The 26,331-nt window shown below is 45.3% G+C and overlaps 2 protein-coding genes across 9 annotated transcripts in view; one reads left to right on the forward strand and one right to left on the reverse strand.

The window, feature by feature from the left end:
* LOC147431066 (uncharacterized) overlaps positions 1-15,679 on the forward strand; it is a 100,001-nt gene extending 84,322 nt beyond the window's left edge. For 5 of the 7 annotated variants that reach the window (XM_086493722.1, XM_086493723.1, XM_086493724.1 and 2 more), the window contains 6 exons: positions 13,187-13,238; positions 13,335-13,426; positions 13,533-13,678; positions 13,773-13,917; positions 14,339-14,485; positions 14,950-15,679. In XM_086493722.1, the coding sequence (XP_086349848.1) occupies positions 13,187-13,238; positions 13,335-13,426; positions 13,533-13,678; positions 13,773-13,917; positions 14,339-14,485; positions 14,950-15,159 (792 nt within the window). In that variant the 3' untranslated portion in view covers positions 15,160-15,679. Of the gene's footprint in view, positions 1-13,186; positions 13,239-13,334; positions 13,427-13,532; positions 13,679-13,772; positions 13,918-14,338; positions 14,486-14,949 lie in introns of those variants that run through there. The other 2 variants (XM_086493727.1, XM_086493728.1) reach the window with 2 other exon arrangements.
* Positions 15,680-18,656: 2,977 nt separating this feature from the next.
* On the reverse strand, positions 18,657-21,053 carry LOC147431068 (glucan endo-1,3-beta-glucosidase 13-like). Of its 2 annotated transcripts, XM_086493729.1 has the most exons (4): positions 20,709-21,013; positions 19,254-20,516; positions 19,135-19,162; positions 18,657-19,003 (listed from the first exon to the last, which is right to left on the reverse strand). In XM_086493729.1, the coding sequence occupies exons 1-4, from the start codon at positions 20,776-20,778 to the stop codon at positions 18,880-18,882; spliced, it is 1,485 nt and encodes a 494-aa protein (XP_086349855.1). In that variant the 5' UTR covers positions 20,779-21,013; the 3' UTR covers positions 18,657-18,879. The 2 variants fall into 2 exon arrangements, with proteins under 2 accessions (XP_086349855.1, XP_086349856.1); XM_086493730.1 differs by lacking the exon at positions 18,657-19,003 and having other exon boundaries at positions 19,131-19,162; positions 20,709-21,053.
* Between the last annotated feature and the right edge of the window lie 5,278 nt (positions 21,054-26,331).

The following is a 26,331-nucleotide window of genomic DNA, read 5'->3' on the forward strand; positions in this document are numbered from 1 at the left end:
AATTTTCCAGTGCATTTAGCCTATTTTCCCTATTTTTGGTATTGTTCACTTATTATTTTTAAGTGACTTTCCAACAAAAGTAGATAGGGCAATTTTGCTAAGTTAATATATAAGCAAACCCAAGTTAGCACTCAATGGCAGAAGAGGCAATAGGAGCACATGCTCAACAGGCACCTTCTCAGCAGAACCCCGCAAGAACCCTTGGTGTTTGCAAATTCCCCCATCCTCGCGACACCTTCAAGCACCCCTATTTTGTTTCTAGCAGTTCACGCATCATCAGCAACTCCAGATTCCCAGCGTTTTGCATCCCCTGCATCATCGCCATCAGTAGGCAGCCCTAGCGTTTCTTATTTTCAGCCAAGGTTCCCCATTTGCCAGCGTTTTTACTAACGCTCAGCCAACAGTCCAGCGTTTTTTATTTTCAGCCAAAATGCAGCAGAATAGGCAGCGTTTTCTTCATGCTTGATCAGCAGCAGATTCAGCCCTAAGTACCCGCAGAGGACCCCCATTTTCAGCCCTCAAAAATGAAGCCAAAACAGTCATTTTTAGCCACCGAAACAGTCCTGAAATTCAGCAGATAGAAGACCACAGATTTCACCCTAAAGTCGTCGTCGTCATCACCGTCGTCGTCATTGGCATAGTCCCAAGTTGCATCAGTCCATTGCATCCGCATTGTACCACTTTGTGCAATCATAAGTAGACCACTCTCGCCGACGAGAGTGGGGCCTTCGGAGGAGGGTTTTACAACTTTTCTGGTGTCGTATCTCTCTTCTCTCTCTATCTCTCAGTCTCATACACTTTCACGCACAGTGTCCATTCACTTTGTTTGTGATCATAGCACTTTCCATTAAGAACGGAAGGCTCTCACTTCCATAAGAACTAAAAGTAACCTTGAGCACAGTTCGGAGCACTCAGCGTGAGCGCACTCATTGTGAGCAAAGCGCAAACAATCATTCCGTTGCACCTAACATTGGTATCAGAGCTTTGGCAGTGTTCTGTATCACTCAAGGAAAGAACCACAAGAACCACAAGAATTTCTTTTGCTTGTTGAGGTCGCACGAACCAAAGTTCTCTTGGGTGTGTCGATTCCTAATCGTGTTTTGTTGAAGAGTGACAGGAATCCCAAGAAAGGAGAGCTTGTCGAGCCTCCCCTTGTGTCTCTTTTCACTCATTGAGAGCGGACTGTGCACTTAGTGGCCGGCCAATCGACGTGAGGTGGGAAAAAACAACCTTGGTGTGAGCGCAAGGCCGCCAAGGGGTGCGCCCGCAGAAAAGAGTAGAACTTGGGTGAAGAGATGATCCTTCTTCAACACGATTTGCAAGCGAAAGAAAACCTTAAGAACCTCAAGATCCTCAAGAACCCAAGAACCAAGACCCTCAAGAACCCAAGTTCCTCGTGAACTTAAGAACCAAAGATCATAGTGCATGGTCGTCATCCGAAGCGGAATGGATCCTTCGCATACGGGTGATGAGCATGAGAGAGGCGGCGAAGATTTTTCCCCACCAGGAGATTTTTTCGACCGTCCCCCTTCGCCATCTACGCCACGAGTTGTTCTAACTCCTATGGAGATGATGGTCAAGTCAATGATGGAAATGATGCTGACACAACAAGAAGCGACTCGCATTACGATGGAACGAAATGAAAGAAACGCACTACAACAAGAAGCGACTCGCCTTATCTTAGAAGCGAATCGAGTTGCGTTGGCACAACAAGAAACCAATCGCCTTGCTTTCGAACGCGAGCGCGATGAACGAAATGAACGAAAAGCATAAAGACAGGCCGAGCGTGAAGCTCAAAGGGAGCTACGCACTCAAGAATTGCTTTCCCAAGTACTTGCCTCGAAGACCGAACCACCCAAAGATTGTGGGAGTTCATCCAGTCACAGAGAAGTTGACTTTCAGTAAGTATGACGGTAAGATGGATGCTACGGTTATTCATTCTTGGTTGCAACAATTTAATGCTTATTTTGCGACAACTAAGAAGACAGGAAATAGCAAAGTTTTGACGGCAGCTATGTACCTTGGCGGTGATGCCATTAATTGGTACCACGCATGGCAAGAGGCACAGCTAGCAGCACACCTAGAGGAAGCCAATGGATTAACGCCCCTTTCCTTCGATTGGGCTGATTGCCTAAACAAGCTCAAGGCGCGGTTTATGCCACCTCAGTACCTCGCACGATTTGAAGGACGATTGGCGCTCTCTCAAGCAAAATGGTATGTCGATTATGTCGTTTTCTAACCTTGTTTTGCAGCTAGGCACTCAATTACGAAAATCGGATGATGAGTGCAAAGAGGCTTCTCTCTTTGGATTGGACGAGTATATCAAGTACGATGTCGAGGTTCTTGATCCAATCGATCTCAACAAGGCGGTAGCGATTGCTCTCGCACAGGAGATGAAGCACAATAATTGAAAGCCCAAGGAGAACAAGACTTCCACAAGTACCTCGCAGACTTCTCAGAATCCTTAGAACGGTAAGAATGGTAAGAATGATAACTCTTCTAATCAATCTTCCAACAGTCTCTCATCAAAGAATTCTTCCAATGAATCTAAGGGTAAGGCTAACACAATTGCTAAACCAAAGAAGCAAGCGTTGCAGATCTTTATGAAGTTCAAGTACCGCACGACCCACACATCAGAGTGGAAGAGTCCCTTCCAAGATTCCAAATGCTATTGGCGATCTCCCTCGACGCCATACAGTTCGGTATCAGTACCTCACTTTGAAAAGGAGAGGATGTCACGTGACACATCTAGCCCTATGTGTCCATGGACAAGCTACAGCATGATCAAGGTCCAGTCAGTCTAGATTTAGAAGTGATCTGACACTTTTGTGAGTCTATTCGTAGATCGTGCATGCTCAGTCACACTGAGTGTAGATGCATATCCTCTGGTTGCACACAGCATGATCATCAGTATTCCCTTCAGAATCCACTAGATTCAGTCAGGGGAATTTTCCAGTGCATTTAGCCTATTTTTCTTATTTTTGGTATTGTTCACTTATTATTTTTAAGTGACTTTCCTACAAAAGTAGGTGGGGCAATTTTGCTAAGTTAATATATAAGCAAATCAAGTTAGCACTCAATGGCAGAAGAGGCAGCAGGAGCGTATGCTCAACATGCACCTTCTCAGCAGAACCCCGCAAGAACCCTTGGCGTTTGCAAATTCCCCCATCCTCGTGACACCTTCAAGCACCCCTAGCGTTTTTTGTTTCTAGCAGTTCCTGCATCATCAGCAACTCCAGATTCCCAGCGTTTTGCATCCCTTGCATCATCGCCATCAGCAGGCAGCCGTAGTGTTTCCTATTTTCAGCCAAGCTTCCCCATTTGCCAGCGTTTTTAACAACGCTCAGCCAACAGTCCAACGTTTTTGACTTTCAGCCAAAATGCAGGAGAATAGGCAGCGTTTTCAGCATGCTTGATCAACAGCAGATTCAGCCCTAAGTACCTGCAGAGGACCCCCATTTTCAGCCCTCGAAAACGCAGCCAAAATTCATTTTCAGCCACTGAAACAGTCCCGAAATTCAGCAGATAGAAGACCATAGGTTTCAACCCTAAAGTCGTCGTCGTCATCACGGTCGTCGTCATCGGCATAGTCCCAAGTTGCATTAGTCCATTGCATCCGCATTGTACCACTTTGTGCAATCATAAGTAGACCACTCTCACCGACGAGAGTGGGGCCTTCGGAGGAGGGTTTTACAACGTCTCTGGTGTCGTATCTCTCTTCTCTCTCTATCTCTCAGTCTCATACACTTGCACGCACAGTGTCCATTCACTTTGTTTGTGATCATAGCACTTTCCATTAAGAACGGAAGGCTCTCCCTTCCATAAGAACTAAAAGGAACCTTGAGCACAGTTCGGAGCACTCATCTTGAGCAAAGCGCAAACAATCATTCCGCTGCACCTAACAAATACGTACTTTTCGCTTGCTTGAAGTGTTCGTGTACGTATCAATCTTAAAAGTGACATAATTACTTATGTCATACTCCACATTTTAGATAGGTCAAAGCTTTTTGTATGTATGTATAAACACACACACACACACACACACACACACACACACATATATATATATATATATATATATATATATATATACATATACATACACTTATATATATTTTAAATGGTGTCGTATTGAGTAAGAGTATTCGATTTAGATTACTAGAATTTCATATAGATTTGAGAGACATTGTTGAACTTTATGGATATTGTGATTTTTTGTTATTAGTTGCCTCTAAGATGTTTCAAGTCTCAAGTCTTAAATAAATCTACCAAGGAAAAATCCAAGCAGTATTTGATTTCAACTTCAATATTAATGGTTATTCTTATTAATGTCGATTATAACCTTTGTCAAGATGGAATCGTTTAGGGATGCTGAATGTATCCTACTTCATTAGCAACATTTCACAAGTTGAGAAATCTAAATTCTTGCTTTCCAATGTGGTACTGTTTCCATACTAGTATGCCTATGCCAAGCTTGACTTAGAGAAAGGACAGCTTGAGATGGAGGCGTTGATGGCGAATGAGCCTGGTTATCTCGGACTGTGTAAGAGACTCACTGGAAGGGGGGCAATCTGTCTATGCTGAACCCATGCGCCTGAAACCATGATGTCATCTCCCCGTACCAGCATGCTGTATCTCCCTGCATGGCTAACTGTCGAGAGGACTCAAGTGCAAGGCGTGCATATCTGTCTTTGGGAAGTTCCCATATGCGGTGTATGAAGGAGAGAGATCTAGTGAGCGCCTCAACCACCAGTGGGGGGGCAGCTAGCTTTGCTCGTACAATAGCACGTGGTACGGAAGCCTTGGCTCTAATGAGCCGCGAGATCATAGAGACCAGAGGCTTCTCCATGTCCCCCCATCCATCACTGCGGCCTGTCCTCCCATGATGATCCAGTGAAGGTCCCCAAATCTCAGCTTTATAAAGCCATGCAGAAGCCACCAGAGTGTCAAAGAGCCAGAGCTTCGTCCGAGGCTCCTGAAACTGAACCTGTGAACATATCCTTTCCAATCTACCCAATGGTGCATAGTCTCTGGTCAATCTAGTCTCTGCTGCCCTCCTTAACGAAAATGCTGGCCCACTAAAAACCACTCCAAGGTAAGTGTAAGCATCTGTATACTCCACCTTCTCCTGGCCATATGTGAAGGCAGGTGCTGACCTCCTAATCCACTGTGGGGTGGTATTAAATACCATGACCTTGGTTTTACCAAGGTTTACGGACAAACCACTTTCTTGGGCAAACCTATGCAAAGCATCCAAGTGACGTTGCATCCCCTCCGGAGAGTCGGAGATCAACACAATATCATCAGCATATAACAATAGTGGAATCCATGTCCCTGCTAGCTGTGCACCTCTATCACCATCTCTCTCAATGTAGTAAGAAACCTCATCTACATACATACCAAATAGAGTAGGAGAGAACGGGCAGCCCTGCTTCACCTCAATAGTGGAGCAAACCGGTGTGGATAGACCCTCTGGGGTGCGTACATGCCCCACTACTGACCTGTATAATGCCATGACCCCCCAAATGAGCTCTTCGGGTACGCCCATCTGCTGTAATCTGCGCATCAATCTAGCTCTGGGCACTGTGTCAAATGCTTTGCGGAAATCCACAAAGCTACAATAGATCCGTCTCTCATGCACTCTGCCCTCCTCAATGATGGCTCTGAGTTTCAAGATATGGTCAAGAGTAGAAAAACCCCTCCTGAAACCTGCCTGCCCGGCTTCGCGTATCCCCTCCCTCTTTGCCTATCTACTCAGCTGTTGCTCAAGAATAGATGCGTACAACCGTGCCAATGTGTGGCCAATCATGATAGTACGATAGTTCCCAAGCTCCATAGAGTCTCCCGACTTGAAGATAGGTACAATAGTAGATAGGCTCCAAAGTATCAAGCAAGCCCTCACACATGGCACGGTTAAACATAACTGCTAGAAGCTCTGCTAGTAAATCTCTGGCATGCGTGAAATGCTCAGCCACTAGGCCATCGTGATCATATGCTCTCCCAGTCCTCATCCTGTCAATGGCCTTCCTCACCATCTCAGCGGTGAAAAAAGCACATGTGTGTGGGCATGGATCGGGGGGGTCGGGAAGGGGGGGCTGCTCAAGAACTGTGTACAAAGATGATGCATACTGGCCCTAAGCCTCTGTAGAAGTGATGGCAGGGGGAGGGAATGCTCATGAAAAAGCCTCCATGCCTCACGTGAGTCCTGACTCAAGAATAGCTGGTATAGATCCTGCTCTAGGCGAGCCAAAAAAGCCCTCTTCTTCCGCCGCACTAGGCGTCAGAAGTCAATCTGTGTCTGCCTGTGAGTGATGTCCCCCAAAAGCACCTCCTTGTGAAGTCTAGCTCTAGTGTCCCGGCATTCCTCATCATACCAGCTGTTCTGGGGCATGCTTCCCGAACGGCGTCTCTGCTCAGGCTGGGTATGTGGGTATGCCTCTGCTGCTGCATCATGTAGTGTCTGTGTCAGTATAGTAGTAAGCTCCTCCAGAGGTCGCCCTAGATCCTGTGTGCACCGGCGTCTGTAGATCCCATCTATGTATACAGAGTCCGTCTCCCGTGTAAAGGTGTAGCGAGTAGGGGCTGCTGCCCGTCGCCTGTGTGCTACACTAAATTGAAAAGAAATGGTCAGCGACACAAGAGCATGATCCACTGCCACACCAACAGGTCTGGGTCCAACCGTAAGGTCCTGGATACTAGAGATGAGGCTCGGTTGTGCCATGACATAATCCTCTGTGCTGGCTCCATGTCTGTGTGGAAAGCACGTAAAACCCCCGGCAACGGGAAATCTCCATAGGCCATTCAAGATGGCCAATCCATGTGAAGTCCCCATGTCTATCAAGTGTCGTCCATACTCAGTGTGTTCTCCATCCTGTGATAGTTTGGATAGGCCCGTCCCCACAACATCCAACTCTCTCAGCATCTCCTCTGAAGTATCATAAAATACTGTCTGATGATGGGCAGTCCTAGCATTGAAATCCCCTAGAATGATGATCTCACCATCTCTAGAGAACTCCCATATGTCATCATCCAGAATAAAGAAGGGGGGTTGTCCTCTGGGTGGTGCATAAACTGACATACTTGGGGGAAAGTAGCAAATAGCAATGTAAAGATATCTGCATGTCTCTGCTCTCAATCTCACCCACATGTACCTAGCTTGCTCATCCCTGCGGGCTATATGTATCAATGGCTGCAACGCCTCCCTAAATAACACTGCCACTCCTCCTGAGCCCCGCCCTCTGTGCTCTGATTGTGTCTCCTGTCTACAGGCTGTCTCCCATCTATATCCACTAATATGAGGCATAGTTTCCCCCGGTGCCTGATGTGTCTCAGAGTAGAAGACGATGTCTCTTCCCGTAAAACTATCCTCAAAGGCACCCACATCAAGGTGCATAGATCCATTACAATTCCAGGTGGCAACTTTGAGTGTGGTCACATAGGTCTCGCACCGTCATGTGGAGCGCCCCTCTATAATCACCACTTGGCCATCTCTGTAGAAGGCCGTCTTTCCCTTCTCCCTTGCCGCTTGAATCTCTGGCATTACCTCTCTCATATGCGCCAGCTGTGTGAGAGTGAGGTCATCTCCAAGGAATATGCCCGTTTTCTTTAGTGTGGGGCGCTTCTTCAAGAAGTCCTTCTTTGCCTCCATGGATGGGAAACGGATGATTAAAGCTCTCCCTTTTGAAGTCTCCCCATTGCCTTGTGTCTTCTTCCCTACCCTCCATGCCTTTGTATGAGTAGCCTCACTACCCATCATGCGGAGAAGTTCTTCAACTTCCCCTTCCACATCATCTCGGTCTTTTAGACTGGTTACTCTTATATGCAACGCTCTAGTTTTCCTTCGCTGCTCTTCTTCTAGAGTCATGTTGATGATTGTAGGAGTGGGGACGCATGTGGTTTCTTTCCCTTTCCCTTTCTTAGCGACTTCTATCCATTTCTCGGCCTCATCGGCCTTCTTCTGTGTCTTCGTGATCACATCTATCCACGAAGACGTCTTTACCACCTTCTGTTTCTCCTCGTCTATGATCATCCGTAACTGCTCCTTGATGACCTTGATCTCGTCTATCACCGAGGGCTGAAATTCCCCTTCTTCCAGTCCACTGCTTACTCTATCCGCAAGTTCTCGCTTGAGGGCTGTGACCTCTTCTCTAAGTGCCTATGAATCCGCCTTAAATGCTTGTAGCTCTACGTGCAAGTCCTCTTTCTCCTTCTTCCATTGCGCGCTTTCATTAAGAAACATTTGAAGAAGGTTGGCCTTCTCTTTCCACCATCCCTCCGTCTCTGCTTTCCATTCTTTCATCTCCCTTTCCATTTGTGTTATCCGCTTGTTTGTAAGCGCAAAAGTTGTCTTCGTATGGGGCTTACATATCGGCGAAATGATCATGGCCTCCACTGGCGAAGCGCTCATGGCCTCCATTGGCGATGCGGATATAGCTCGATGCTCTAGCTCGGCTGAGTCCATGCGGACAGGGCACACTAGAAACCTATCCAAAAACAAGGATAGGCGAGCGAGGGTGTATCCTCCTCAGCTCGGCAAACCCCCCACGGCTTACAATACAAAATGGTGGGGGGGGGGGATCGGGGCACGCTGGCTCACCCAACTACTGGCATACAAAGATGTGGGTTCGTGGCCCACTCAAGGAATCAGCATAACCTCCAAAACAGCGCGATTCTCTGGCTCGGGAGAGTCCAGGTGGAGAAAACAAAATACCACAAAACAAACCCGATGCGGGTGTATACATCAACTCAGCCCACTACGGGCGTAAGCAACTGAGGCAACTCAAATGAAGGCCTTGCACTTGCTGTCCTGCGCAGTTGCAGAGAAACGCACGTGCCCCCCCCCCCCCGAGCAGGGTCAGCTCACGGCTCAGACAAGCCCCTGTTGGGCACTGGCTCAATCCACGCGCAGCCCCCTCTGTGGGAGAAGCTCGCCTTCTGCAGCCTTTGCGTGTCCTGCACCTGCGCCCTCGTCAGCCTGCGCGTTGAACCTGCCTGCAGTCTCTGCGCGCCTTGTACTTGCTGCGTCACCTGCGTCATCTGCAGAGAGAGAGGAAGCACCTGCGTCACCTGCAGAGAGAGAGAGAGTCTCCCTACGTACTACCTCTTGCTGCCCTGCGTGCCTTGCATCTGTTGCGTCACCTGCACAGAGAGAGAATCTCCCTGTGCGCTGCCTCCTGATGCCCGAAACCTTAACACACAGACAGAATTTCCCTGCGTGCTACCTCTTGCTGCCGTGCGTGCCTTGCACCTGCTGCGAGACAGAACCTTACGCGAGAGAGAGAAAGAGAATTCAAGTCACCTGTTGCGTCATCTGCAGAGAGAGAGAATCTCCCTGCGCGCTGCCTCCTAATGCCCGAGAGAATTCAACTCACCTGCATCACCTGCTGCTGCGAGACAGAACCTTACGCGAGAGAGAGAGAGAGAGAGAGAGAGAGAGAGAGAGAGAGAGAGAGAGAGAGAGAGAGAGAGAGAGAGAGAGAGAGAGAGAGAAATGAAATGAAATGATATATTAACGTCTACCAAAGGCCGGAATGACCTATGAGACCAACTGATTACAATGATGAGTCTAGTACCAAGTCTGGGTACAAACAAAGAAAACTATAAACAAAGAAGTGATAGGAGTGCTACCGACTTCTATGGGTGCCTTGTAGGCTGAGCAATGGTATCATGCCATAAAGGAGAGAGAGAGAGAGAGAGAGAGAGAGAGAGAGAGAGAGAGAGAGAGAAATGATATATTAACGTCTACAAAAGGCCAAAATGACCTATGAGACCAACTGATTACAATGATGATTCTAGTACCAAGTCTGGGTACAACCAAAGAAAACTGCAAACAAAGAACTGAGATAGGAGTGCTACCGACTCCTATGGGTGGCTGGTAGGCTGAGCAATGGTATCATGCCACAAAGGTACAAAGTGGGGATAAGTGTCACCATGATATAATATAGCAGTAGCATGAAGCCTATCCTGATCGACACTCTGGGTGTCGTGCTAGAATCCTGTGGATCCTCTACCGCAATCTCCACCGGTGCTGCGTGGCTCCCCTCCTTAGTCGCGGTCGTCTCGATCTCCCCAACTCTATAGCTCGGTCAATGAGAGTACTGCTGGTGTGTGTATGGGTGGGAATCGAGCTGTGTGATGGTGGTGTCCCCTCTGCCTCTGTGGTACTGAGACTGAAGAAATCTGAGATGTGTCTCGGGCTATCTCTGTCTTTGCCCTCTCAATAGAGCGTCTCTATGTCTCTGTATCTCAAGTAGAAATAATCCGAGACATCTTTGATCCTGATATCTCATGACTCTATCTAGCGAGTCAAAACCATCTCTGAATAGACAATGAAAGCGTCCCCGTATCTCATAGTAAACTGTGCAGTGACATATGTAGTGAAACTCTGTCTCTGGCTTTGCATGGCATAACTGACATATCCTACTGTTTGCTGGTATGCCTCTGAATTTACCTGTCTCAATCCCAAGCTGGTGTGAAGATGTGCGAATCTGGCCTATAGCACATCGCAACCCATGAGATAGATGTGTGTCCATGTAACTGGGCCGTGTGACAAATCCGTCTGTCGTGAGTTGGAGAAGATGCTCTCTATAGAAAACCCTCTTCGTACCCAACTCACGTGATGGCTCTATCCATGTCCTCTTGCTATCAAGCTGGATAAGATCCTGCCGAATGAGTCTAGTAGTCTCCATCCGTGTAAGAGCCAAGGATGGTGCATCAAGAGAATACTGGAAAGGGGGCAGCCTGTCCATGTTGAAACCATGCCTCTGAAACCATGAGCTCATGTGTGCATACCAACATGATGTATCTCCCTGTAATGCCAGTTGTCTGGATGACTCAAGAGCAAGCCTGGCAGACCTGTCCCTGGTGGTGTCCCATAAGCTGTGTACAAATGATACTGATTTGGTGAGTGCCTCAACCTCCATAGGTGGGGCAGCCAGCTCCGCTCGTATGATGTCATGTGGGATTGAGGCCTTGGCTCTAATCAGCCTAGAAATCATAGATATCAGGGGTCTCTCCATATTACTCCATCCAGCACTGTCAATAGACGGTCCCCAAACCTGAACCCTGTAGTGCATAACTGAAGCGACCAAAGTATCGAAAAGCCAGAGCTTTGTTCGAGGTTCCTGGACCTGAACCTGCGAACAAATCCTCTCTAAAACGCATAGGGCTGCATAGGCACGAGTCAATCTAGTGTCTGCTGCCACTTTCAGTGTGAACCTCAGTCCACTAAAGACCACCCCAAGATATGTGTATGCATCAGTGTACTCCATACTGTCTTGCCCATATGTGATAGTAGGTGCTGATCTCCTAACCCACTGTGGCGTGGTATTAAATACCATGACCTTGGTTTTACCAAGGTTGACAGACAATCCACTATCCCTTGCAAAACTATGCAATGCGTCCAAATCATAGTTACCAGGAACGGGAAACCGGAACGGAACAGGGAACAGGAATGCGGAACAAAATGCCATTCCCTGTTACAGGTACTCACGTTTGAACACGGAACGGGAACTTGGAATGGGAACGGGGAACGGAGACCTGAAAACGGCCATTCCCTGTTACTATGGTCCAAATGTCTCTGCATACCCTTTGGTGAGTCTGATATCAACACGATATCGTCAGCGTACAATAAAAGAGGGATCCAGGTCCCTGCAAGCTTAGCACCTCTATCTCCTCCTCTGTCAATATAATCAGAGACCTCATCGACATACATACCAAATAAAGTAGAGGATAGTGGGCACCCTTGTTTCACTCCGATAGTGGAGTGAACTATGTCAGATATCCCCTCTGATGTGCGTACATGACCCATCACTGAACTGTACAATGCCATAATCCCCCACATCAGCTCTGTGGGTACCCCCAATTCCATAAGTCGGCGCATCAATCTGGCCCTCGGTACTGTGTCAAAAGCTTTGCGGAAATCCACAAAGCTGCAGTATATCCGTCTACTATGTGCTCGACCCTCCTCAATGATAGCTTTGAGTGTAAAGACATGATCTAGTGTGGAGAAACCCCTCCTGAAACCAGCCTGCCCAGGTGCCCGTATGCCCATAATCTCTGCCCAACTGCACAGCCTATGCTCAAGGATGGATGCATATAACCATGCCAATGTGTCTCCTACCATGATAGTACGGTAATTCCCCGGCATTGTGGGGTCTCCTGTCTTGAAGATAGGTACAATAGTAGATAATCTCCGAGACTCAGGGAAGCCGTCACACATGACACGGTTGAATAACCGTGCAAGCATCTCTGCCAACAAATCCCCAGCATGTATAATGTGCTCTGCTACCAAACCCTCATGATCGTGTGCCCGTCTGGTCTTCATCCTGTCAATGGCCTCCTTTACCATCTCAGTGGTAAAGAAGGTGGTCGTAGTCGGACATGGCTGTGGTGGGTCTCGTAGTGGTGGTTGTCCAGGTACAGTGTATAAAGATGTTGCATACTGCCCCCATATCTCTGTAGAAGTAATCACTGGTAGGGGAGATTGCTCATCGAATAGACGCCAAGCCTCTCCTGAATCTCTACTAAGGAAGAGCTGATATAAATCTTGCTCCATCTGGACCAAGAAAGCTCGCTTCTTCCGTCGCACTAGTCGTCGTGTAGCAATACGCGACATCTTTGGCATAGGAACCACCCTGTCTCTTTGTAGCCAAAGAACCCTAGGTTCTTTCCGCACTTGCACTTCTCTTTGCACCACATGTGGCTCGCATCACACTGCTTTGGCATCACAACACCTGGCAAACCCTGCCTAGCTTCGCGCTTCTTCAAAATCTTTTTGGTCCTCCCTTTCGCTAGAGCTAATGCCTCTTTGTACACCGTCGGTCCGGGCGGGCACACACTTCCACACTGCCGAAACTCAGGGGAAACACGAGAGCAAACCCCAATATTAGGGTTTTCCTTCATTCTGTGTCGTGAAGGATTAGCCACTGTAGCTCTCTCCTTTCTTTTATTCATGGGGGCGATATATGGCAGGGAGTCTTCTTCATTCGGCTTCTTGGACACTGTTTTTCTTGTGGGAGACCTGGTCGTTTGACAGCAACATGCTCTCGCAGGATGTACATGAGCATGGGGAGCAGATAGAGGACCAGAGAGAGAGAGAGAGAGAGAGAGAGAGAGAGAGAGAGAGAGAGAGAGAGAGAGAGAGAGAGAGAGAGAGAACCTTTTGTGTCCTGCTTATGGTAAGCAGATACTTGTGTACGAGTACATGCCGAATGGAAATTTGCATACGCTCCTCTTTAGTGCGTTTATTCCTCACCCGTAACTGGAAGCTTTGCTGTGAAAAGCTCTTGTCTTTGGAACTTGTCTAATCTTTACTTATATGCTTGCTTATGCAGAAAATCGGAGTACAATTCAACTTGACTGGCTAAAAAGGCTGGACATTGCACTTGGAGTAGCACAAGGACTGGAATATCTTCATTCCTTCGCGGTAGTCAAATGCTTGTGTGCAGCTGCGCTTTGGTCGCATCTTTCAACTGCCTGTTGTAGCATATATTGAAAAGTTTACTTGCTTGACATGACGAAGTGTTTTGCAGGATCCCCCAGTTATACACAGAGATGTCAAGCCAAGCAATGTTCTGCTTGATGAGAATCTGGTTGCCAAGCTATCTGATTTTGGGATTTCAAGAGAGGCTCCAGAGTTTCAAACAGAGTTCTCCACAAGACCTGCCGGAACAGTTGGGTAATGTTATACCTAATGCTTAATCATGTCCAAATATGTATATGATTTGTTCATAAAAAGGATGCACTTGTAATTGACAAGTTTCATTTGGCAGTTACATTGATCCCCAGTATATTCTGAGAGAACATCTCACTACAGCTAGTGATGTGTATAGTTTTGGCATGGTTTTGTTGGAGCTTGTTTCTGGTCAGAAATCTATCGACAACACTCGCATCGATGAGCACAACCTTGTGGAATGGGTAAGAAAAGTATCCACTTGCTTTGACTTCTCCAAGCTTGATATGCCAACAGTTCAAATTTTGAGGATCGCTTGCCTCCCTATGCAATTTCCTCGTTGCAAATTACAAAAGCGATCTCCTGTTGGAGATACAAGAGCATTACCATATTATGGCAGTGATGTGTGTGAACACACTTAGGACCACCATGGAACTTTTTTCCTTAACTAGGAGTATTTTTTATTCCCATCATTCTAAGGAAATCCTTATAATCTTTCTATCAGCACACTCAGTAATAACACTTCCTATGTGGTTTTCTCTGGCAATGTGTGTTCCAGTTGTGAAGGAGGAGGCCCAAGGCACACTAACTACTTTAATAGTTATGTGCGCAGTGTTAAATTAAATTTCATGTATTTGTAAGGTTAATTGTGATTGAATGTTGCAGGCTAAAATACAATTGAGGAGTGAGGATCTCAAGAGCATTGTTGATCCAAGGCTTGGCGATGATTATCCAGAGAAAGAATATTATGACATTGTCAGGCTAGCTATCGATTGTGCAGCATTTGATTCAGCAAATCGTCCATCAATGAAGGTTATCTCACTAATTCTTGTGCCTGCAAAAGTGAGGATCATGGAGATTTCTTTGATATCTGCCCTCTCAAAACTTACCAATAGGCAGACCAAACGTGTTCCGAAAGTCTTTAGAAATTCCAAGATGGGGTCGTAGAGTAGTGGTTAAGGTGGATGTGTGGGTGCATAGTGACCAAGGTTCGACTCCCAGCGGCATCTTTCAAATTTCAATTGTACCTCAAAAAGAAAAAAGATGTAGACATTTGGTGCTCTCTGCATATTTATCATGTTTCTTCTGTGTCTTTGTGTCATGGATACACTTTTGATAAACAACCCACAGTAATTATACAGTTATGGTCAAAGCAAGCAGAAAAGAGAGGGGGATGTTACATTAATGCTAGAATTGTGAAGGGTGGAGTGTTGACTATATGGGAAGGTGGCGTTGTGGTCTACATGAAGTTTTAACTCTTTTTCTCATGGCCACAGGTTGTCCTTTCCATACTTGATTCCTGTCGATGGGCAGTGGCCCCTCATGTCCATGAACAAATGGGCAATGTCCACCACAAGAGCTTTTTGCCTGAGGAAGACGATGGTCGTTCTACAGAAGGGAAGGCGAGGGTGGTGAGAGAGGACGACAATAGCGTTGTGGATGGGAGCAGTCGCTCATTTAGTGTATCTCTTCTCTCATCGCGCTAATTCAAGTAAGCGAATTGTGAATGCTGAGTGACGTCATTGGCTGGTGGAATCAGGAATCTAGCCCGTTGTGAGGATGGCGTTGTGAAATTTTGATATGGTAAGAGCCAAGAAACAAGAGCTTTTGCTGGATTGTAACATAGACTAGTGTTTTTGCAGCAGGTGTCAAGCCTTGTATTTTAATTTGTATTGTATCTCCATTTTTATCACAGAAATAACAGATTAATGATTCCATCATCAACACCAGAGCCTATCATCATTTGAACATAAAAACTAAGTTTTTGAATGGTGATAGGCATAAGGAAGTGTTCATAATGCAGCTTTGAGGTTTACAATTGAGGATAGGAAACCAAGGTGTACATGGTTTTTGGAATAGTCCAATTGAGAGCACTTTTTATATCATACAAATAATGTATTTCTAATCAATGTGCTCCATGTTCATGACATGGTAATCATTGGACCAAATGAGAGATGTATCGTTGATTTTAAGGATAATGCGAATACCTCTTTTGAAACGTCAAACTTGGGTTTTTTAACACAACTCTTAAAAAGCATAGGAAAACAAGGTGTACATAGTTTTTAGAATAGTCCAATTGATAGCACTTTGCAGGTCACGCATGCAAATTGCGTGTTTCTAATCATTGTGCTCTATGTTGATGACATGGTGATCATTTAATCCAATGAGGGATGTATTGCTGATTTAAAGCCGATTAGAAAGTCTCTTTTGAAATGTCAAATTTGGAGCTTTTGGATCACTATTCGAGCATATAGTGTAAGCAAGATGATGGTGGTGTTGCTTTGTTGCAAAGTAAATTGAGACATTACTGCATAGATTTTTGTCCTCGAGGATTCCACAACCTACTGCTCCTCTTATGGAGGCAAGTCTGAAGTCTAGTATTCACAATGCCAAAGGTTGATGTCACCGTCTCTCAGTAGGTTATTCGTTGTTTAACTCCTATGTGCATTATGAGGCTAGATATTCAGTATATAATCTCTCATATGAGCAGACTTTTGCATAGTCGAGAGTCTATGCATCCGAAGGTGTTAAGTAAGTTTTGTTGCTTAAGTGGCATTATATTGCATAGGCTGTTTTATCCCGAGGGAGAGTCATTGTCGCTAGATTTACATGCCTTTAAAGACTCACATTAGGCTATTTGCTATAACTTACATGCCTTTGAAGAGTTAGATTAGGCTAAATGCTATGACACTATTGGTTTTTGTTGCATACTCAATAGCTCATACATTGTTGATTGAGCAAGAAGATTGGCAACTTCTAATTATGAGGCTACGTGTAGGGCACCGTTTTAAGCTATAATAACAATCAAAGGGCTTAGCATTGAGAAACCCATTGTTCTATGCTTACACAAAGCACATCAAGATGCACTATCATTATGTCAAGGAGAGGATCCCTACAAGACAGGTCAGCTTCGCAATTTTGCTGCCTCTCGAGAGAAGTTCAAAGCTTTTCACAAAGTTTTGAGCTTACTTCCCCATTCATGGAATAACTACATATGGTTCCCCCCCCCCCCCCCCCCCCTTTGCTTATGTATACACCCATCACTCTAAGACAAACCTTATTTGTGTATTAGCACACTCATTAATAAAACTTCAATTGTGTTGTGTGCTCTTGAGTTGCTTCTTCATCTTCTCTATCTTTGTGTGCATTTTTTCAACCGGATGGACCATCGGGCCACATTTTTTCCTTTTTGAGTTTTTTCCCTTAGCTTGTATATGCACTCATCACTCAACATTACTATTGCTTGCGTTGAATACTCGAGTTCATGCTCATCTTCTCCATCTACACATTCCTACAACCGTAATTTTAACATTTCTTAGGAAGTGGGAGATTAAAAACCAAAGTATCACCTTACTCTATACTAAGTATCCATAGTTCACGATAGCAGTAAACCAAATAAATATCATGATAGGTCCCATGCATTTGAACTCCAGTGTGTAGCTCATCTTGTAGACTCATTATATCATTATCATAAGAACGGAAGCCTATTCCCAACATAATGAGAGTGTAAACTTAAACAAAAAATAATGAACACATTTCTTCTTTTGGATGATACATGTTATTTTATGCCTAAGTTAACACAATCGAACAGCATAGTGTCCTTTTGGGACCATTTTGTAGAAAATACCAACGAAAAAAGTAATTGCTAACTCATGTGTGACTTGTCGCACTACATAAGAAAAACATTGCGAAGTTGTTTTGAGATCCACTATCAGTTCTATAACACCATGTTTGCAAAAGTGTGTATATAGTACTATGTGATGCATAAATCATATACAAGATATCAATTGGCTCTATATCACATGAGTACATGGCGGTAGTAAGTACATAGAGTGGTGCACACAGTTTTGTGACAAATAAATCATTTGACCTAAGAGAAAAATCAACCAATTTGAGTGGGTAGGAAAAGAAAAAAGGGAACATGGAAGACTTTACTTTTAGTTAGTAAAGACTTTTTCAAATCCATTTAACATGGTTTGGAGAATAGAAATGTCCTTTAAAAAAAAAAAACAAGTTTTATGACATTAAAATGTCTGGGTACCAATCTATTGTTAAGCCAATACTTGGGGAGAAATTATCCAAGTCTATGGTTATGATAGTTTGTCTAATGCTAGGCTTGATTTTTTATTTCACTATGTTCGAACTTCCAAAGGTTTTGTTGGTACTCTCTCTTGTAACTTCTTTTCAAATGCAAACACATATCCTCTTATGATTGTACCATGACCAAGTAATTGATGTTGAACTAATATCTTGGTACATCACTTATGGAAAGACTACACCTTTTGTTACACAAAGATATACACTATCTTCTAGCTGGATAAAGGGGCTTTGTTTGGGATACATAGTCCTCAAGGCAATGGTCTGATAATACAATCTAGTGAAGGCTTCATGAGACTATCAATGGAACAAGATTGATCATCCCTTTGGAATTCAGTCCTTTCTTTCGTGAGGCTTTTCAAGTGGTGTCCTTGTAAACCAAAAAGGGGATTATCAATCTTGTTCAATCACAAAGGGATTATGAATGTTGAGATACTATCAATGGAATGTTCCAAAACTATGTTGGGCTTCATGATAGATCTCTCTTCCCTTTGGAATTTAGTCCTTTCTTTCAGAGGCCATGCTAAAGATTGACTCTGAAGACACATCCTTGGATATATAGCCTTGTTATTCTCAGAGTTTGAGACACCAAAAGATCTGTTGCAAGCAGGCACTAAACCTCAAGTAGAAATTGATTTCAGAAAAACCCAACTCATTACACGGATATGTTAATTACACAAATCCTTCCAGGCTTTCACAAGCATTCACCATCGAACCACTATATTTCACAAATTCTTCCAGGCTTTCACAAGCATTCACCATCAAGCATTGAGCTGTCTCTTAAGCATTCACCATCAAACCACCATATGTAAGAGAGAGAGAGAGAGAGAGAGAGAGAGAGAGAGAGAGAGAGATTGATTTAAGCTTGACCATTGACAAATGGGTATGGCAGGAGGAATAGTGAATAGTGAGGAAGGTGTACAAAATTTGTGTAGCCTGCCACTTACACTCCAAAATTGTGTTGAGGTGGGTGGGGGATAGGGGTTTTGGGTTGCCGCAGGGGGTTTTGAAGAAGGGGAAGGGGAGAGGGGAGGGTAACAATTGCTTATGCCACTTAACCCTCCCCCTCCAAGGTACAAAAGAATGCTAAAATTCCGTCTTTTTCTGTGTCATAGTAAGCACAAAATACATGACAACAAGAAGAGCCACCTCCCCATGTTGTTGCCTGGTGTTTTCCTCCATGATGAAGACGTCCCATTACCGCAACATCCTCCGACGATGCTCGGCACAGAGCTGCATACATTCTCTCTCTCTCTCTCTCTCTCTCTCTCTCTCTCTCTCACACACACACACACACACACACACACACACACACACACACACACACACACACACATAAGACCGCAAAGGTAATGAGGACTTACTCTGCCTTGAAAATACATGACCCATAACCTGCAAAATGCCAGCATGGAAAAAAAAAATGTTCATTCTACAGCAATAGCAAATGCATAGGTAGCAAACAGAAACAAAGAAATGTACTGACTTGGATCCTCCGTGGTGATGGTCGCTGTCCCTCCGAAATCGCAGGCTGCCGTGTTGTCCCCACTATTCTGGTAGTAGCTGTTGTATGCATAGGAGGCATGGTTCACATATGTGTTGGGTAAAAAGCATGCACCTCCTTGCTGAATCGGCTCACAGTCTGCATTCCCCTTCCCACATGCAAAATTCAGCCCTGCTTCTAGGCTCGCATTGCTCGCACTTGGCAATGCGACACACCATGTGCTCCCCGTCCCGTTCAGTTTCTGCTGGCTCCCCTCATCCGAGGCATTGAGATCGAGATAGTAGAAGGTGTTCTCAGACGTATCAAACACCCCCCAATGCCTCTCAGAACTCTTCCCTGTTTTCATGTCCTCATCAAAAATGGAGAAAATATATACATCCAGAGGATGCCCTGTTCTGTGCGGGGTCCCTGTGTTGTTTTCAACAAGCATGAGTAGGTTGTTGTTGTACGTTGCCGCATTTTGCACGTTTGCGACGGCCTCGTCCGAGTCCCCTGCTCTTGGCCAGCCTGTCTCACTCACCATGATACTCAGCTCAGAATGACCCATTGCTTCCATGGCAAAGTAGACCGCATCAACTTGCGCCAACAGCAAACCAGAGTAGGACAAGTTGGTGTTCAGGTCCACTACGACATCTTTGGGTTGGAAGAGAGCATAATCGAGTGCGACGCTATCCATCTCTGACATATATGCATGAAATGGGTATGCATTCACCATGTAGAAAGAGCCAGTGGCTTTCAAGAAGTCGAGGATGGGGCCAACAAAGCTTGTGGCGAGGCTGTCATTGAAGGCACCGGAGGATGGCGGGAAAGAGGATTTCAAAATGGCCATGGAATGCGCGGTTGAAACCCTAATTTGGTCAGCAAGGTTGGCTTTGGTGAGTCCGGTGTGGATATTTTGCATGGCAGGGAGGACCAGCGAGGCAGAATTGGGGTGTAAAGTGGGGACCTCGACACCGACAGTGACAACGGTGATTTTGACGGATTGAAGGAGAGGGACAAGGATGTTGTTCACCCATTGATCGGCAGGCGCCTCACTTTGAAAATTGGAGAGCTCCTCATTAGGGATTGTAACAATGAGCTCTATGTTGGTACCTGCAAATGCTTGTATGACTGAAACATTGTAGTCGTATATCCTCACTTTTGTGACCGAGTCCTTTACAAGGAGCTGTGCTACCATCTGGGGCGATGGTAGATTATCTGCCACTCGCCCGTAGCAAAGCCCAAAGCGGCTCGCATTCGCCATTTCTGTGTATACACATGACACACAGGATAAGCCTCATTGCCGGGAAGATGAAGCACTTCTTTTTCTCTCTCACTCACACACACACACACACACACACACAAACCTCATTGCCATACAAGCTGATGCACTTTGCTCTCTCTCTCTCTCTCTCTCTCTCTCTCTCTCTCTCTCTCACACACACACACACATCTTACTTGGGGATAACATGGCGCAAAGGAGAATCGCGAGACAGAGAGAGGCTCCAGCTGATGCGGGTAACTCCATGGCTGAAGCTTGAATTAGGCGGCCCAACAGGAGGGCAGCTGTGTGTGCGTGTGAGAGAGAGAGAGAGAAGGAAGGGGGGGTGCAGTACGTGAGTGTCAAGTGATGAGCGTGAGGCTCGAGAACTTATCTACGTAATCCCCTGCCTGTCTGCGGACACACACAGAGAGAGAGAGAGAGAGAGAGAGAGAGAGAGAGAGAGAGAGAGAGAGAGAGAGATTAAACGGTTACATGTATAGCAGCCACAGACAGCACAGCACGGAAACTGAAGGTGGCAGGAGAGCCCTGCTCGAAACACAACACACACACGACACAATTCTCACAAAAGAGCCGAAATGTAAAAGCGCACTCTCCTCTCTCACTATCGCGCACACAGTGTCTTCTCTCTCTTCTCTCTCTCTCTCTCTCTCTCACACACATCACCACTTTTCTCTCTCTAGCCGTGAGGGTTGTGTGTATACACTCGATAGCCTAATGAGCCGCCTTTTCATCTTCTCTCGTGCAACTGATGAAAAAAAGAAAAGTTTGTTCAAAGGCTTTTTTTGTGGGTTTTTAACAAAGCTGCCCCTTCTTACCCAACGGCCATATTTCCTGGTAGTGCCTTTAAGAAGCGCATCTTCTCCTGTTAATGTAATAGCCTGCCATTATTGATTTCCCCTTCCTTTTCCAAGCATTTGCAAGTTGCATGGGGAAATATATGGCTTTCACTGCGTTGATATCACTTTTTTTGAGAAAAGTGTAAATTAGATTAGCAAAAACAGAAAAGCGTACAATAAACCCTCAGATAGGGGGAGGAAACCCCAACAAGGAATAGCTAAAGGAGGAGAGAATCCCTCATCCGAAATCTTATGGCAGAGTAGACTTGACACATTTTGGACTTCCATACCTGCCATCTCAGGGATTTTTGTAGCTCTAGAGGGGGAAGGGGTGGGGTGGCTTGGGCATCCTTGACTTGATTACAAAGGGATACAACCGTTTTATACAATACAAACTTGAGACAGAATTGAGAGGATTCAAAGCCTATCAAAATTCACTCGTCTCTTTATACGTCCAAATATGGTGGAAGCAAGAACGATGGTGCTCAACTGTGAAAGGCACTTTGCATCTGATGAAAACAGCCAAGCACTTCCTGGCCCTGATCTTCCAAGAGACTGCATCCCGGACATAAAGCTCGTCAAGAACTTGTTGTGCTTCGAAAAGTACCCTACACTTGGCATACATGCCAACCAAAGCGTTACCAAGCACAACATTTTTGTTGAACAGTCCCCGACTAACAAGCTCATCATGAATTTTTTTTCATGTGTCGACGTCTTTCAAAGTGCCACATGCCTTCAAAATGCAAGCATAGGTGACTGCATCTGGAGAGAAGCCCTCGCTTCGCATCCGCTGGGAACATCCCAATGCTTCTTGGCCATGCCCCTGTTGGGCATAACCTGTAATCAATGCATTCCAAGAGACCGGATCTCGATCAGGAAGCTCGTCAAGAACAAAAGTACACCACACTTGGCATACATGTCAACCAAATCATTGCCAAGCATGACAATTCTTTACAACAGCCCCTGATTGACAATTTCCATTCTAAAGAGAAAGCCCTTCACGAACTTTTCATGCTTTCGTGAGACAGTACCACATTTGGCATACATGTCAACCAAGGAATTGCCAAGCATGACATCCTTCACCAAGCGTGCTGGATCAGATATCTTCTCGTTAATACTCTCACCTATGTCAACGGCTCATGGAAGGCCACTGGCCTTCAAGGTGCAAGCATTTGCATTCAGATTGAATTTGAAAAGATGCATCCGTGAAAATGGCATAGAGCTTTCTGGCCCTGCTCCTATCGCATGTATCCCACAATCAATGCATTCCAAGACTTGCATTTTAAATAGGAAGCGCCTCAAGCACTTGGTGTGCTTTCTTAAGCGCGCCACATTTGGCATACATATCGACCAAGGTAGTGCATAGCACGATATCTTGTTTCAACATCAGCATCTTTGTGAATTTTTGTGCCCACATCAGCATCTTGGCGTAGATCCACATGCCTTCAAGATGCATGCATATGTGATTGCCAACTGGAGAGATACACTTGCTTTGCATCCGTTGAAAAGAGCCTAGAACGTTTTGGTCCCGCTCTTGTTAATCATGTCCCGCAATCAGTGTACTCCAAGAGGCGACATTTTGGACAGGAACTTCCTCAAGAACTTTTTGTGATTTCTCAACCACATCACATTTGGTATACATATCGACCAAGACAGTGGCAAGCACGACATCTTTTTTCAACATCAGCATCTTTGTGAATTTTTGTGTCCATATCAGCATCTTGTGTAGAGCCACATGCCTTCAAGATGCATGTGTAGGTGATTGCAACTGGAGAGACATCCTCGTTTTGCATCTATTGAAAACAAACTAGAGCTTTTTGGCCCTGTCCCTATGCGGCATATCTTGCAATCAATGCATTCCAAGAGTCCACACTCTGGATAAGAAGCTCCTCGAGCACTTGCGTAGAGCGACATGCCTTCAAGATGTAAGCATAGCCTTCAAGACCAAAGTATAGGTGACTAATCTTGCTTTGCATCCACTAAAAACGGCCTAGAGCTTTCTGGCCTTGCTGTTGTTGTGCACATCTCGCAGTTAGTGTATTCCAAGGAGGCGACATTCTGGATAGGAAGCTCCTCAAGCACTTTCTGTTCTTTCTCAATCGCACCACATCTGGCATACATATTGACCAAGACAGTTCCAAGCACGACATCTTTTTTCAACATCAAAATCTTTGTGAATTTTTGTGCCCATATCAGCATCTTGCATAGAGCCACATGCCTTCAAGATGCACGGCATTGTGGCAAGGGAGGTTTGTTATTACAGAAGGTTCTTGATGGGTACATCATGCAATCAATGCGCTCCAATATTTTGGACAAGGAGCTTTTTGTGCTTTCATGAGGACATCGAGCAAAGCACTACCAAGCACTTTCCAATAGCCCTTGACTAGTACTCTTATCGTGAATTCTCTCACCCATGTCAACGTCTTGCATAAGACCATACACCTTCAAGGTGCAAGCATAAGTGATTGCATTTGAACAATTGGAAAGAGGCCTTCATTTCTCATGCGGTGAGAACAACATGGTGCTTTCTTGCAACAACCATATTGGGCTTATCTGTAATAGTGAAGACAATTCGGACATGAAGCCGATCAAGAACTCCTTATGCTTTCGTGAGTATACCTTGGCTGGGGTTCTCATGAGCTTGACAAGCTTGAAAGTTTGTGATGTGTCCAAGATGTGTGCTTGAGGAATTGAGGCTGCAAGAGGATTTAGAAGTAGATTGTTGTTCAATGCTGCATACCAGCACTTGTACTCTCATTGGTTTGCTTTGCTTGGAAGATCTCAGTACATGTATGCCAAATGTGGTAGGCTAGGAAAACCTGGGCTGTTCTCAGGAGATGCAAAGTGAGGAATCGCTCCAGATGGAATCGTCCATGCTTTCATCTTTAAGGCATGTTGCACTACGCAAGAAGATGATAGGGGCAAAAAATTTCACGAGAACATTGTTAGTTAGGGACTGCTGACAAAAAGAGTTGTGCATTCATCGGCCTCTGCCGCCTGCATCGCCAACAACCTAATAGCATCAGCTAAAAAATGTGTTGAACGGTCCTTGCTCATCACGTCGGCAAGCATCCAAAGTACCCTTCAGCTTGATGATCTGCAGAATATAACCAGGGTTTGAAAGGTGTTCTCAGGAGATGCAAAGCGAGGAATCACTCTAGATGGAATCGCCCATGCTTTCATCTTTAAGGCATGTTGCACTACGCAAGAAGCTGATAGGGGCAAAAAAATTCATGAGGATATTGTTAGTTATGGACTGTTGACAAAAGAAGTTGTGCATTCATCGGCCTCTGCCGTCTGCATCGCCAACAGCCTAATAGCATCAGCTAAAAGATGTGTTGAACGGTCCGTGCTGATCACGTCGGCAAGCATCCGAAGTACCCTCCAGCTTTATGTTCTGCAGAATAACCAGGGTTCGAAAGTTGTGCAGTACTGGTTACTTCGTTAGTTTCTGGTTCTTCCCGGTTTGCTGCTACAAGAGTGAACTACACGGAAATCTCGACCTGCTCACAGCCGTCCGTCCCTGCTGCATTGCGTTTCCCTGCGCGTCTGAGTCTCTCGCTCTTTAAATTGGTCGGCCATTTGATTTTCTACGAACGACCCAGATTTTGATTATGGGCTTGATGCCAGGTGGACGAACGTGGAGCCAGAACTGAAAATTTGCCTTCTACGCTAACGAAGTAAGATGCTCAAGATCTTGGCATTGTGCCTGCAGTAAAAGAAGAGATGTGGGACATCCTCAGTATGAGTTTTACACCTGGAACATATACCATTGCTCACTCCTACCCTGTAGGCTTTTTCTCCAGTCGAGATTCCTTGATGGAGGATAAGCCACATTAGTGAATTGTGCTTCATTTCAGGTGGGTATGCCCACAGACATTTAAACCTGTACGTCCATTGCTTTGCACTCCATTGTATTTTCCATTTTCTGATTAATTTCTTCTTGAGATCCTCCTCCACACCACCTTTGTCTTTGAACTGATGGTAAATCTCATGAGTCAATTTGGTTGTCTGGCTACTTGCTGGGTTTGCTTTTGGAAAAAGAACGAATTTGGAAAGGATAAGGTGGACCCTTTCCAAGCACCAGTTAGCTTCAGCCTTACTGATAGTGAATTCTCTTTGAAGCAGATCTAAACTCTTGAGAGAGTGTCCCTGAAAAAAGTCAGCCCATCTTCTAATGCCTGCTTTAAAGCACTTATGTGCTCTCCTAGTAATAGGAAGCCTTTGGTTGTCTGCAAACATTCCAACACAAGGTGAGTCTTCTAGGAAGCAGTAGAAATTGTTGAAGAATTCCTTTGTTGGGCTGCAAGTGCTTTTAAGGATTTTCCATGCTTTCTAGAACCTACAAACAATGTTAGAACCAACAGGCTTAAAAGAGTTGGGTGAGAGAAGAACGTCCCTCAGAGAGAAGTTGGCCCAAGCTTTGTATTGAATAAGCTTGAACTTGGGTGTATGCCTTTTGATGAGGAGATCCCAATAATCCTGAGAGTTGACAGATCTTAGAATCCACTTCCCAGCCATTTTAGTTGCCATTTTGTCTAGGTTGAGAAGTCCCAGTCCTCTGTTCTTGGGAAGGCAGCATGTGGACCAGGCTACCTTCGATTTTTTGGATGGTCGGGATCTCCTCCCCAAAGAAATGATCTAGCAAGGGAGTAGACCTTGTTTACCTGATATTGCGCTGGCTGCCAACATGACAAGAAATAGATTAGTGAGGGCAGGATGTAGTGGTTGATCACAAAGACCCTCGAGGGAAGGGAGGTATGGTGACCCTGCCATTGGAAGATCTTAGCCCAGAACTTGGCAAGAACCCAGTCCTGGGCTCTCTATGGGTTGACCCTTAGTGGTCGCTAATTCAGGAGCACTCAATTGCTCGCCTGACATGGATGTTGACATAGGGGCTTTCGCTTTTAGCTCTATCCTTTGCTCTGCCTACGTAAGCTCTTGATTTCATTTTCCCTAG

The sequence above is a fragment of the Adiantum capillus-veneris genome, chromosome 21, assembly GCF_014529385.1.
Source record: "Adiantum capillus-veneris isolate H3 chromosome 21, ASM1452938v2, whole genome shotgun sequence".
NCBI classification, from domain to species: Eukaryota; Viridiplantae; Streptophyta; class Polypodiopsida; order Polypodiales; family Pteridaceae; genus Adiantum; species Adiantum capillus-veneris.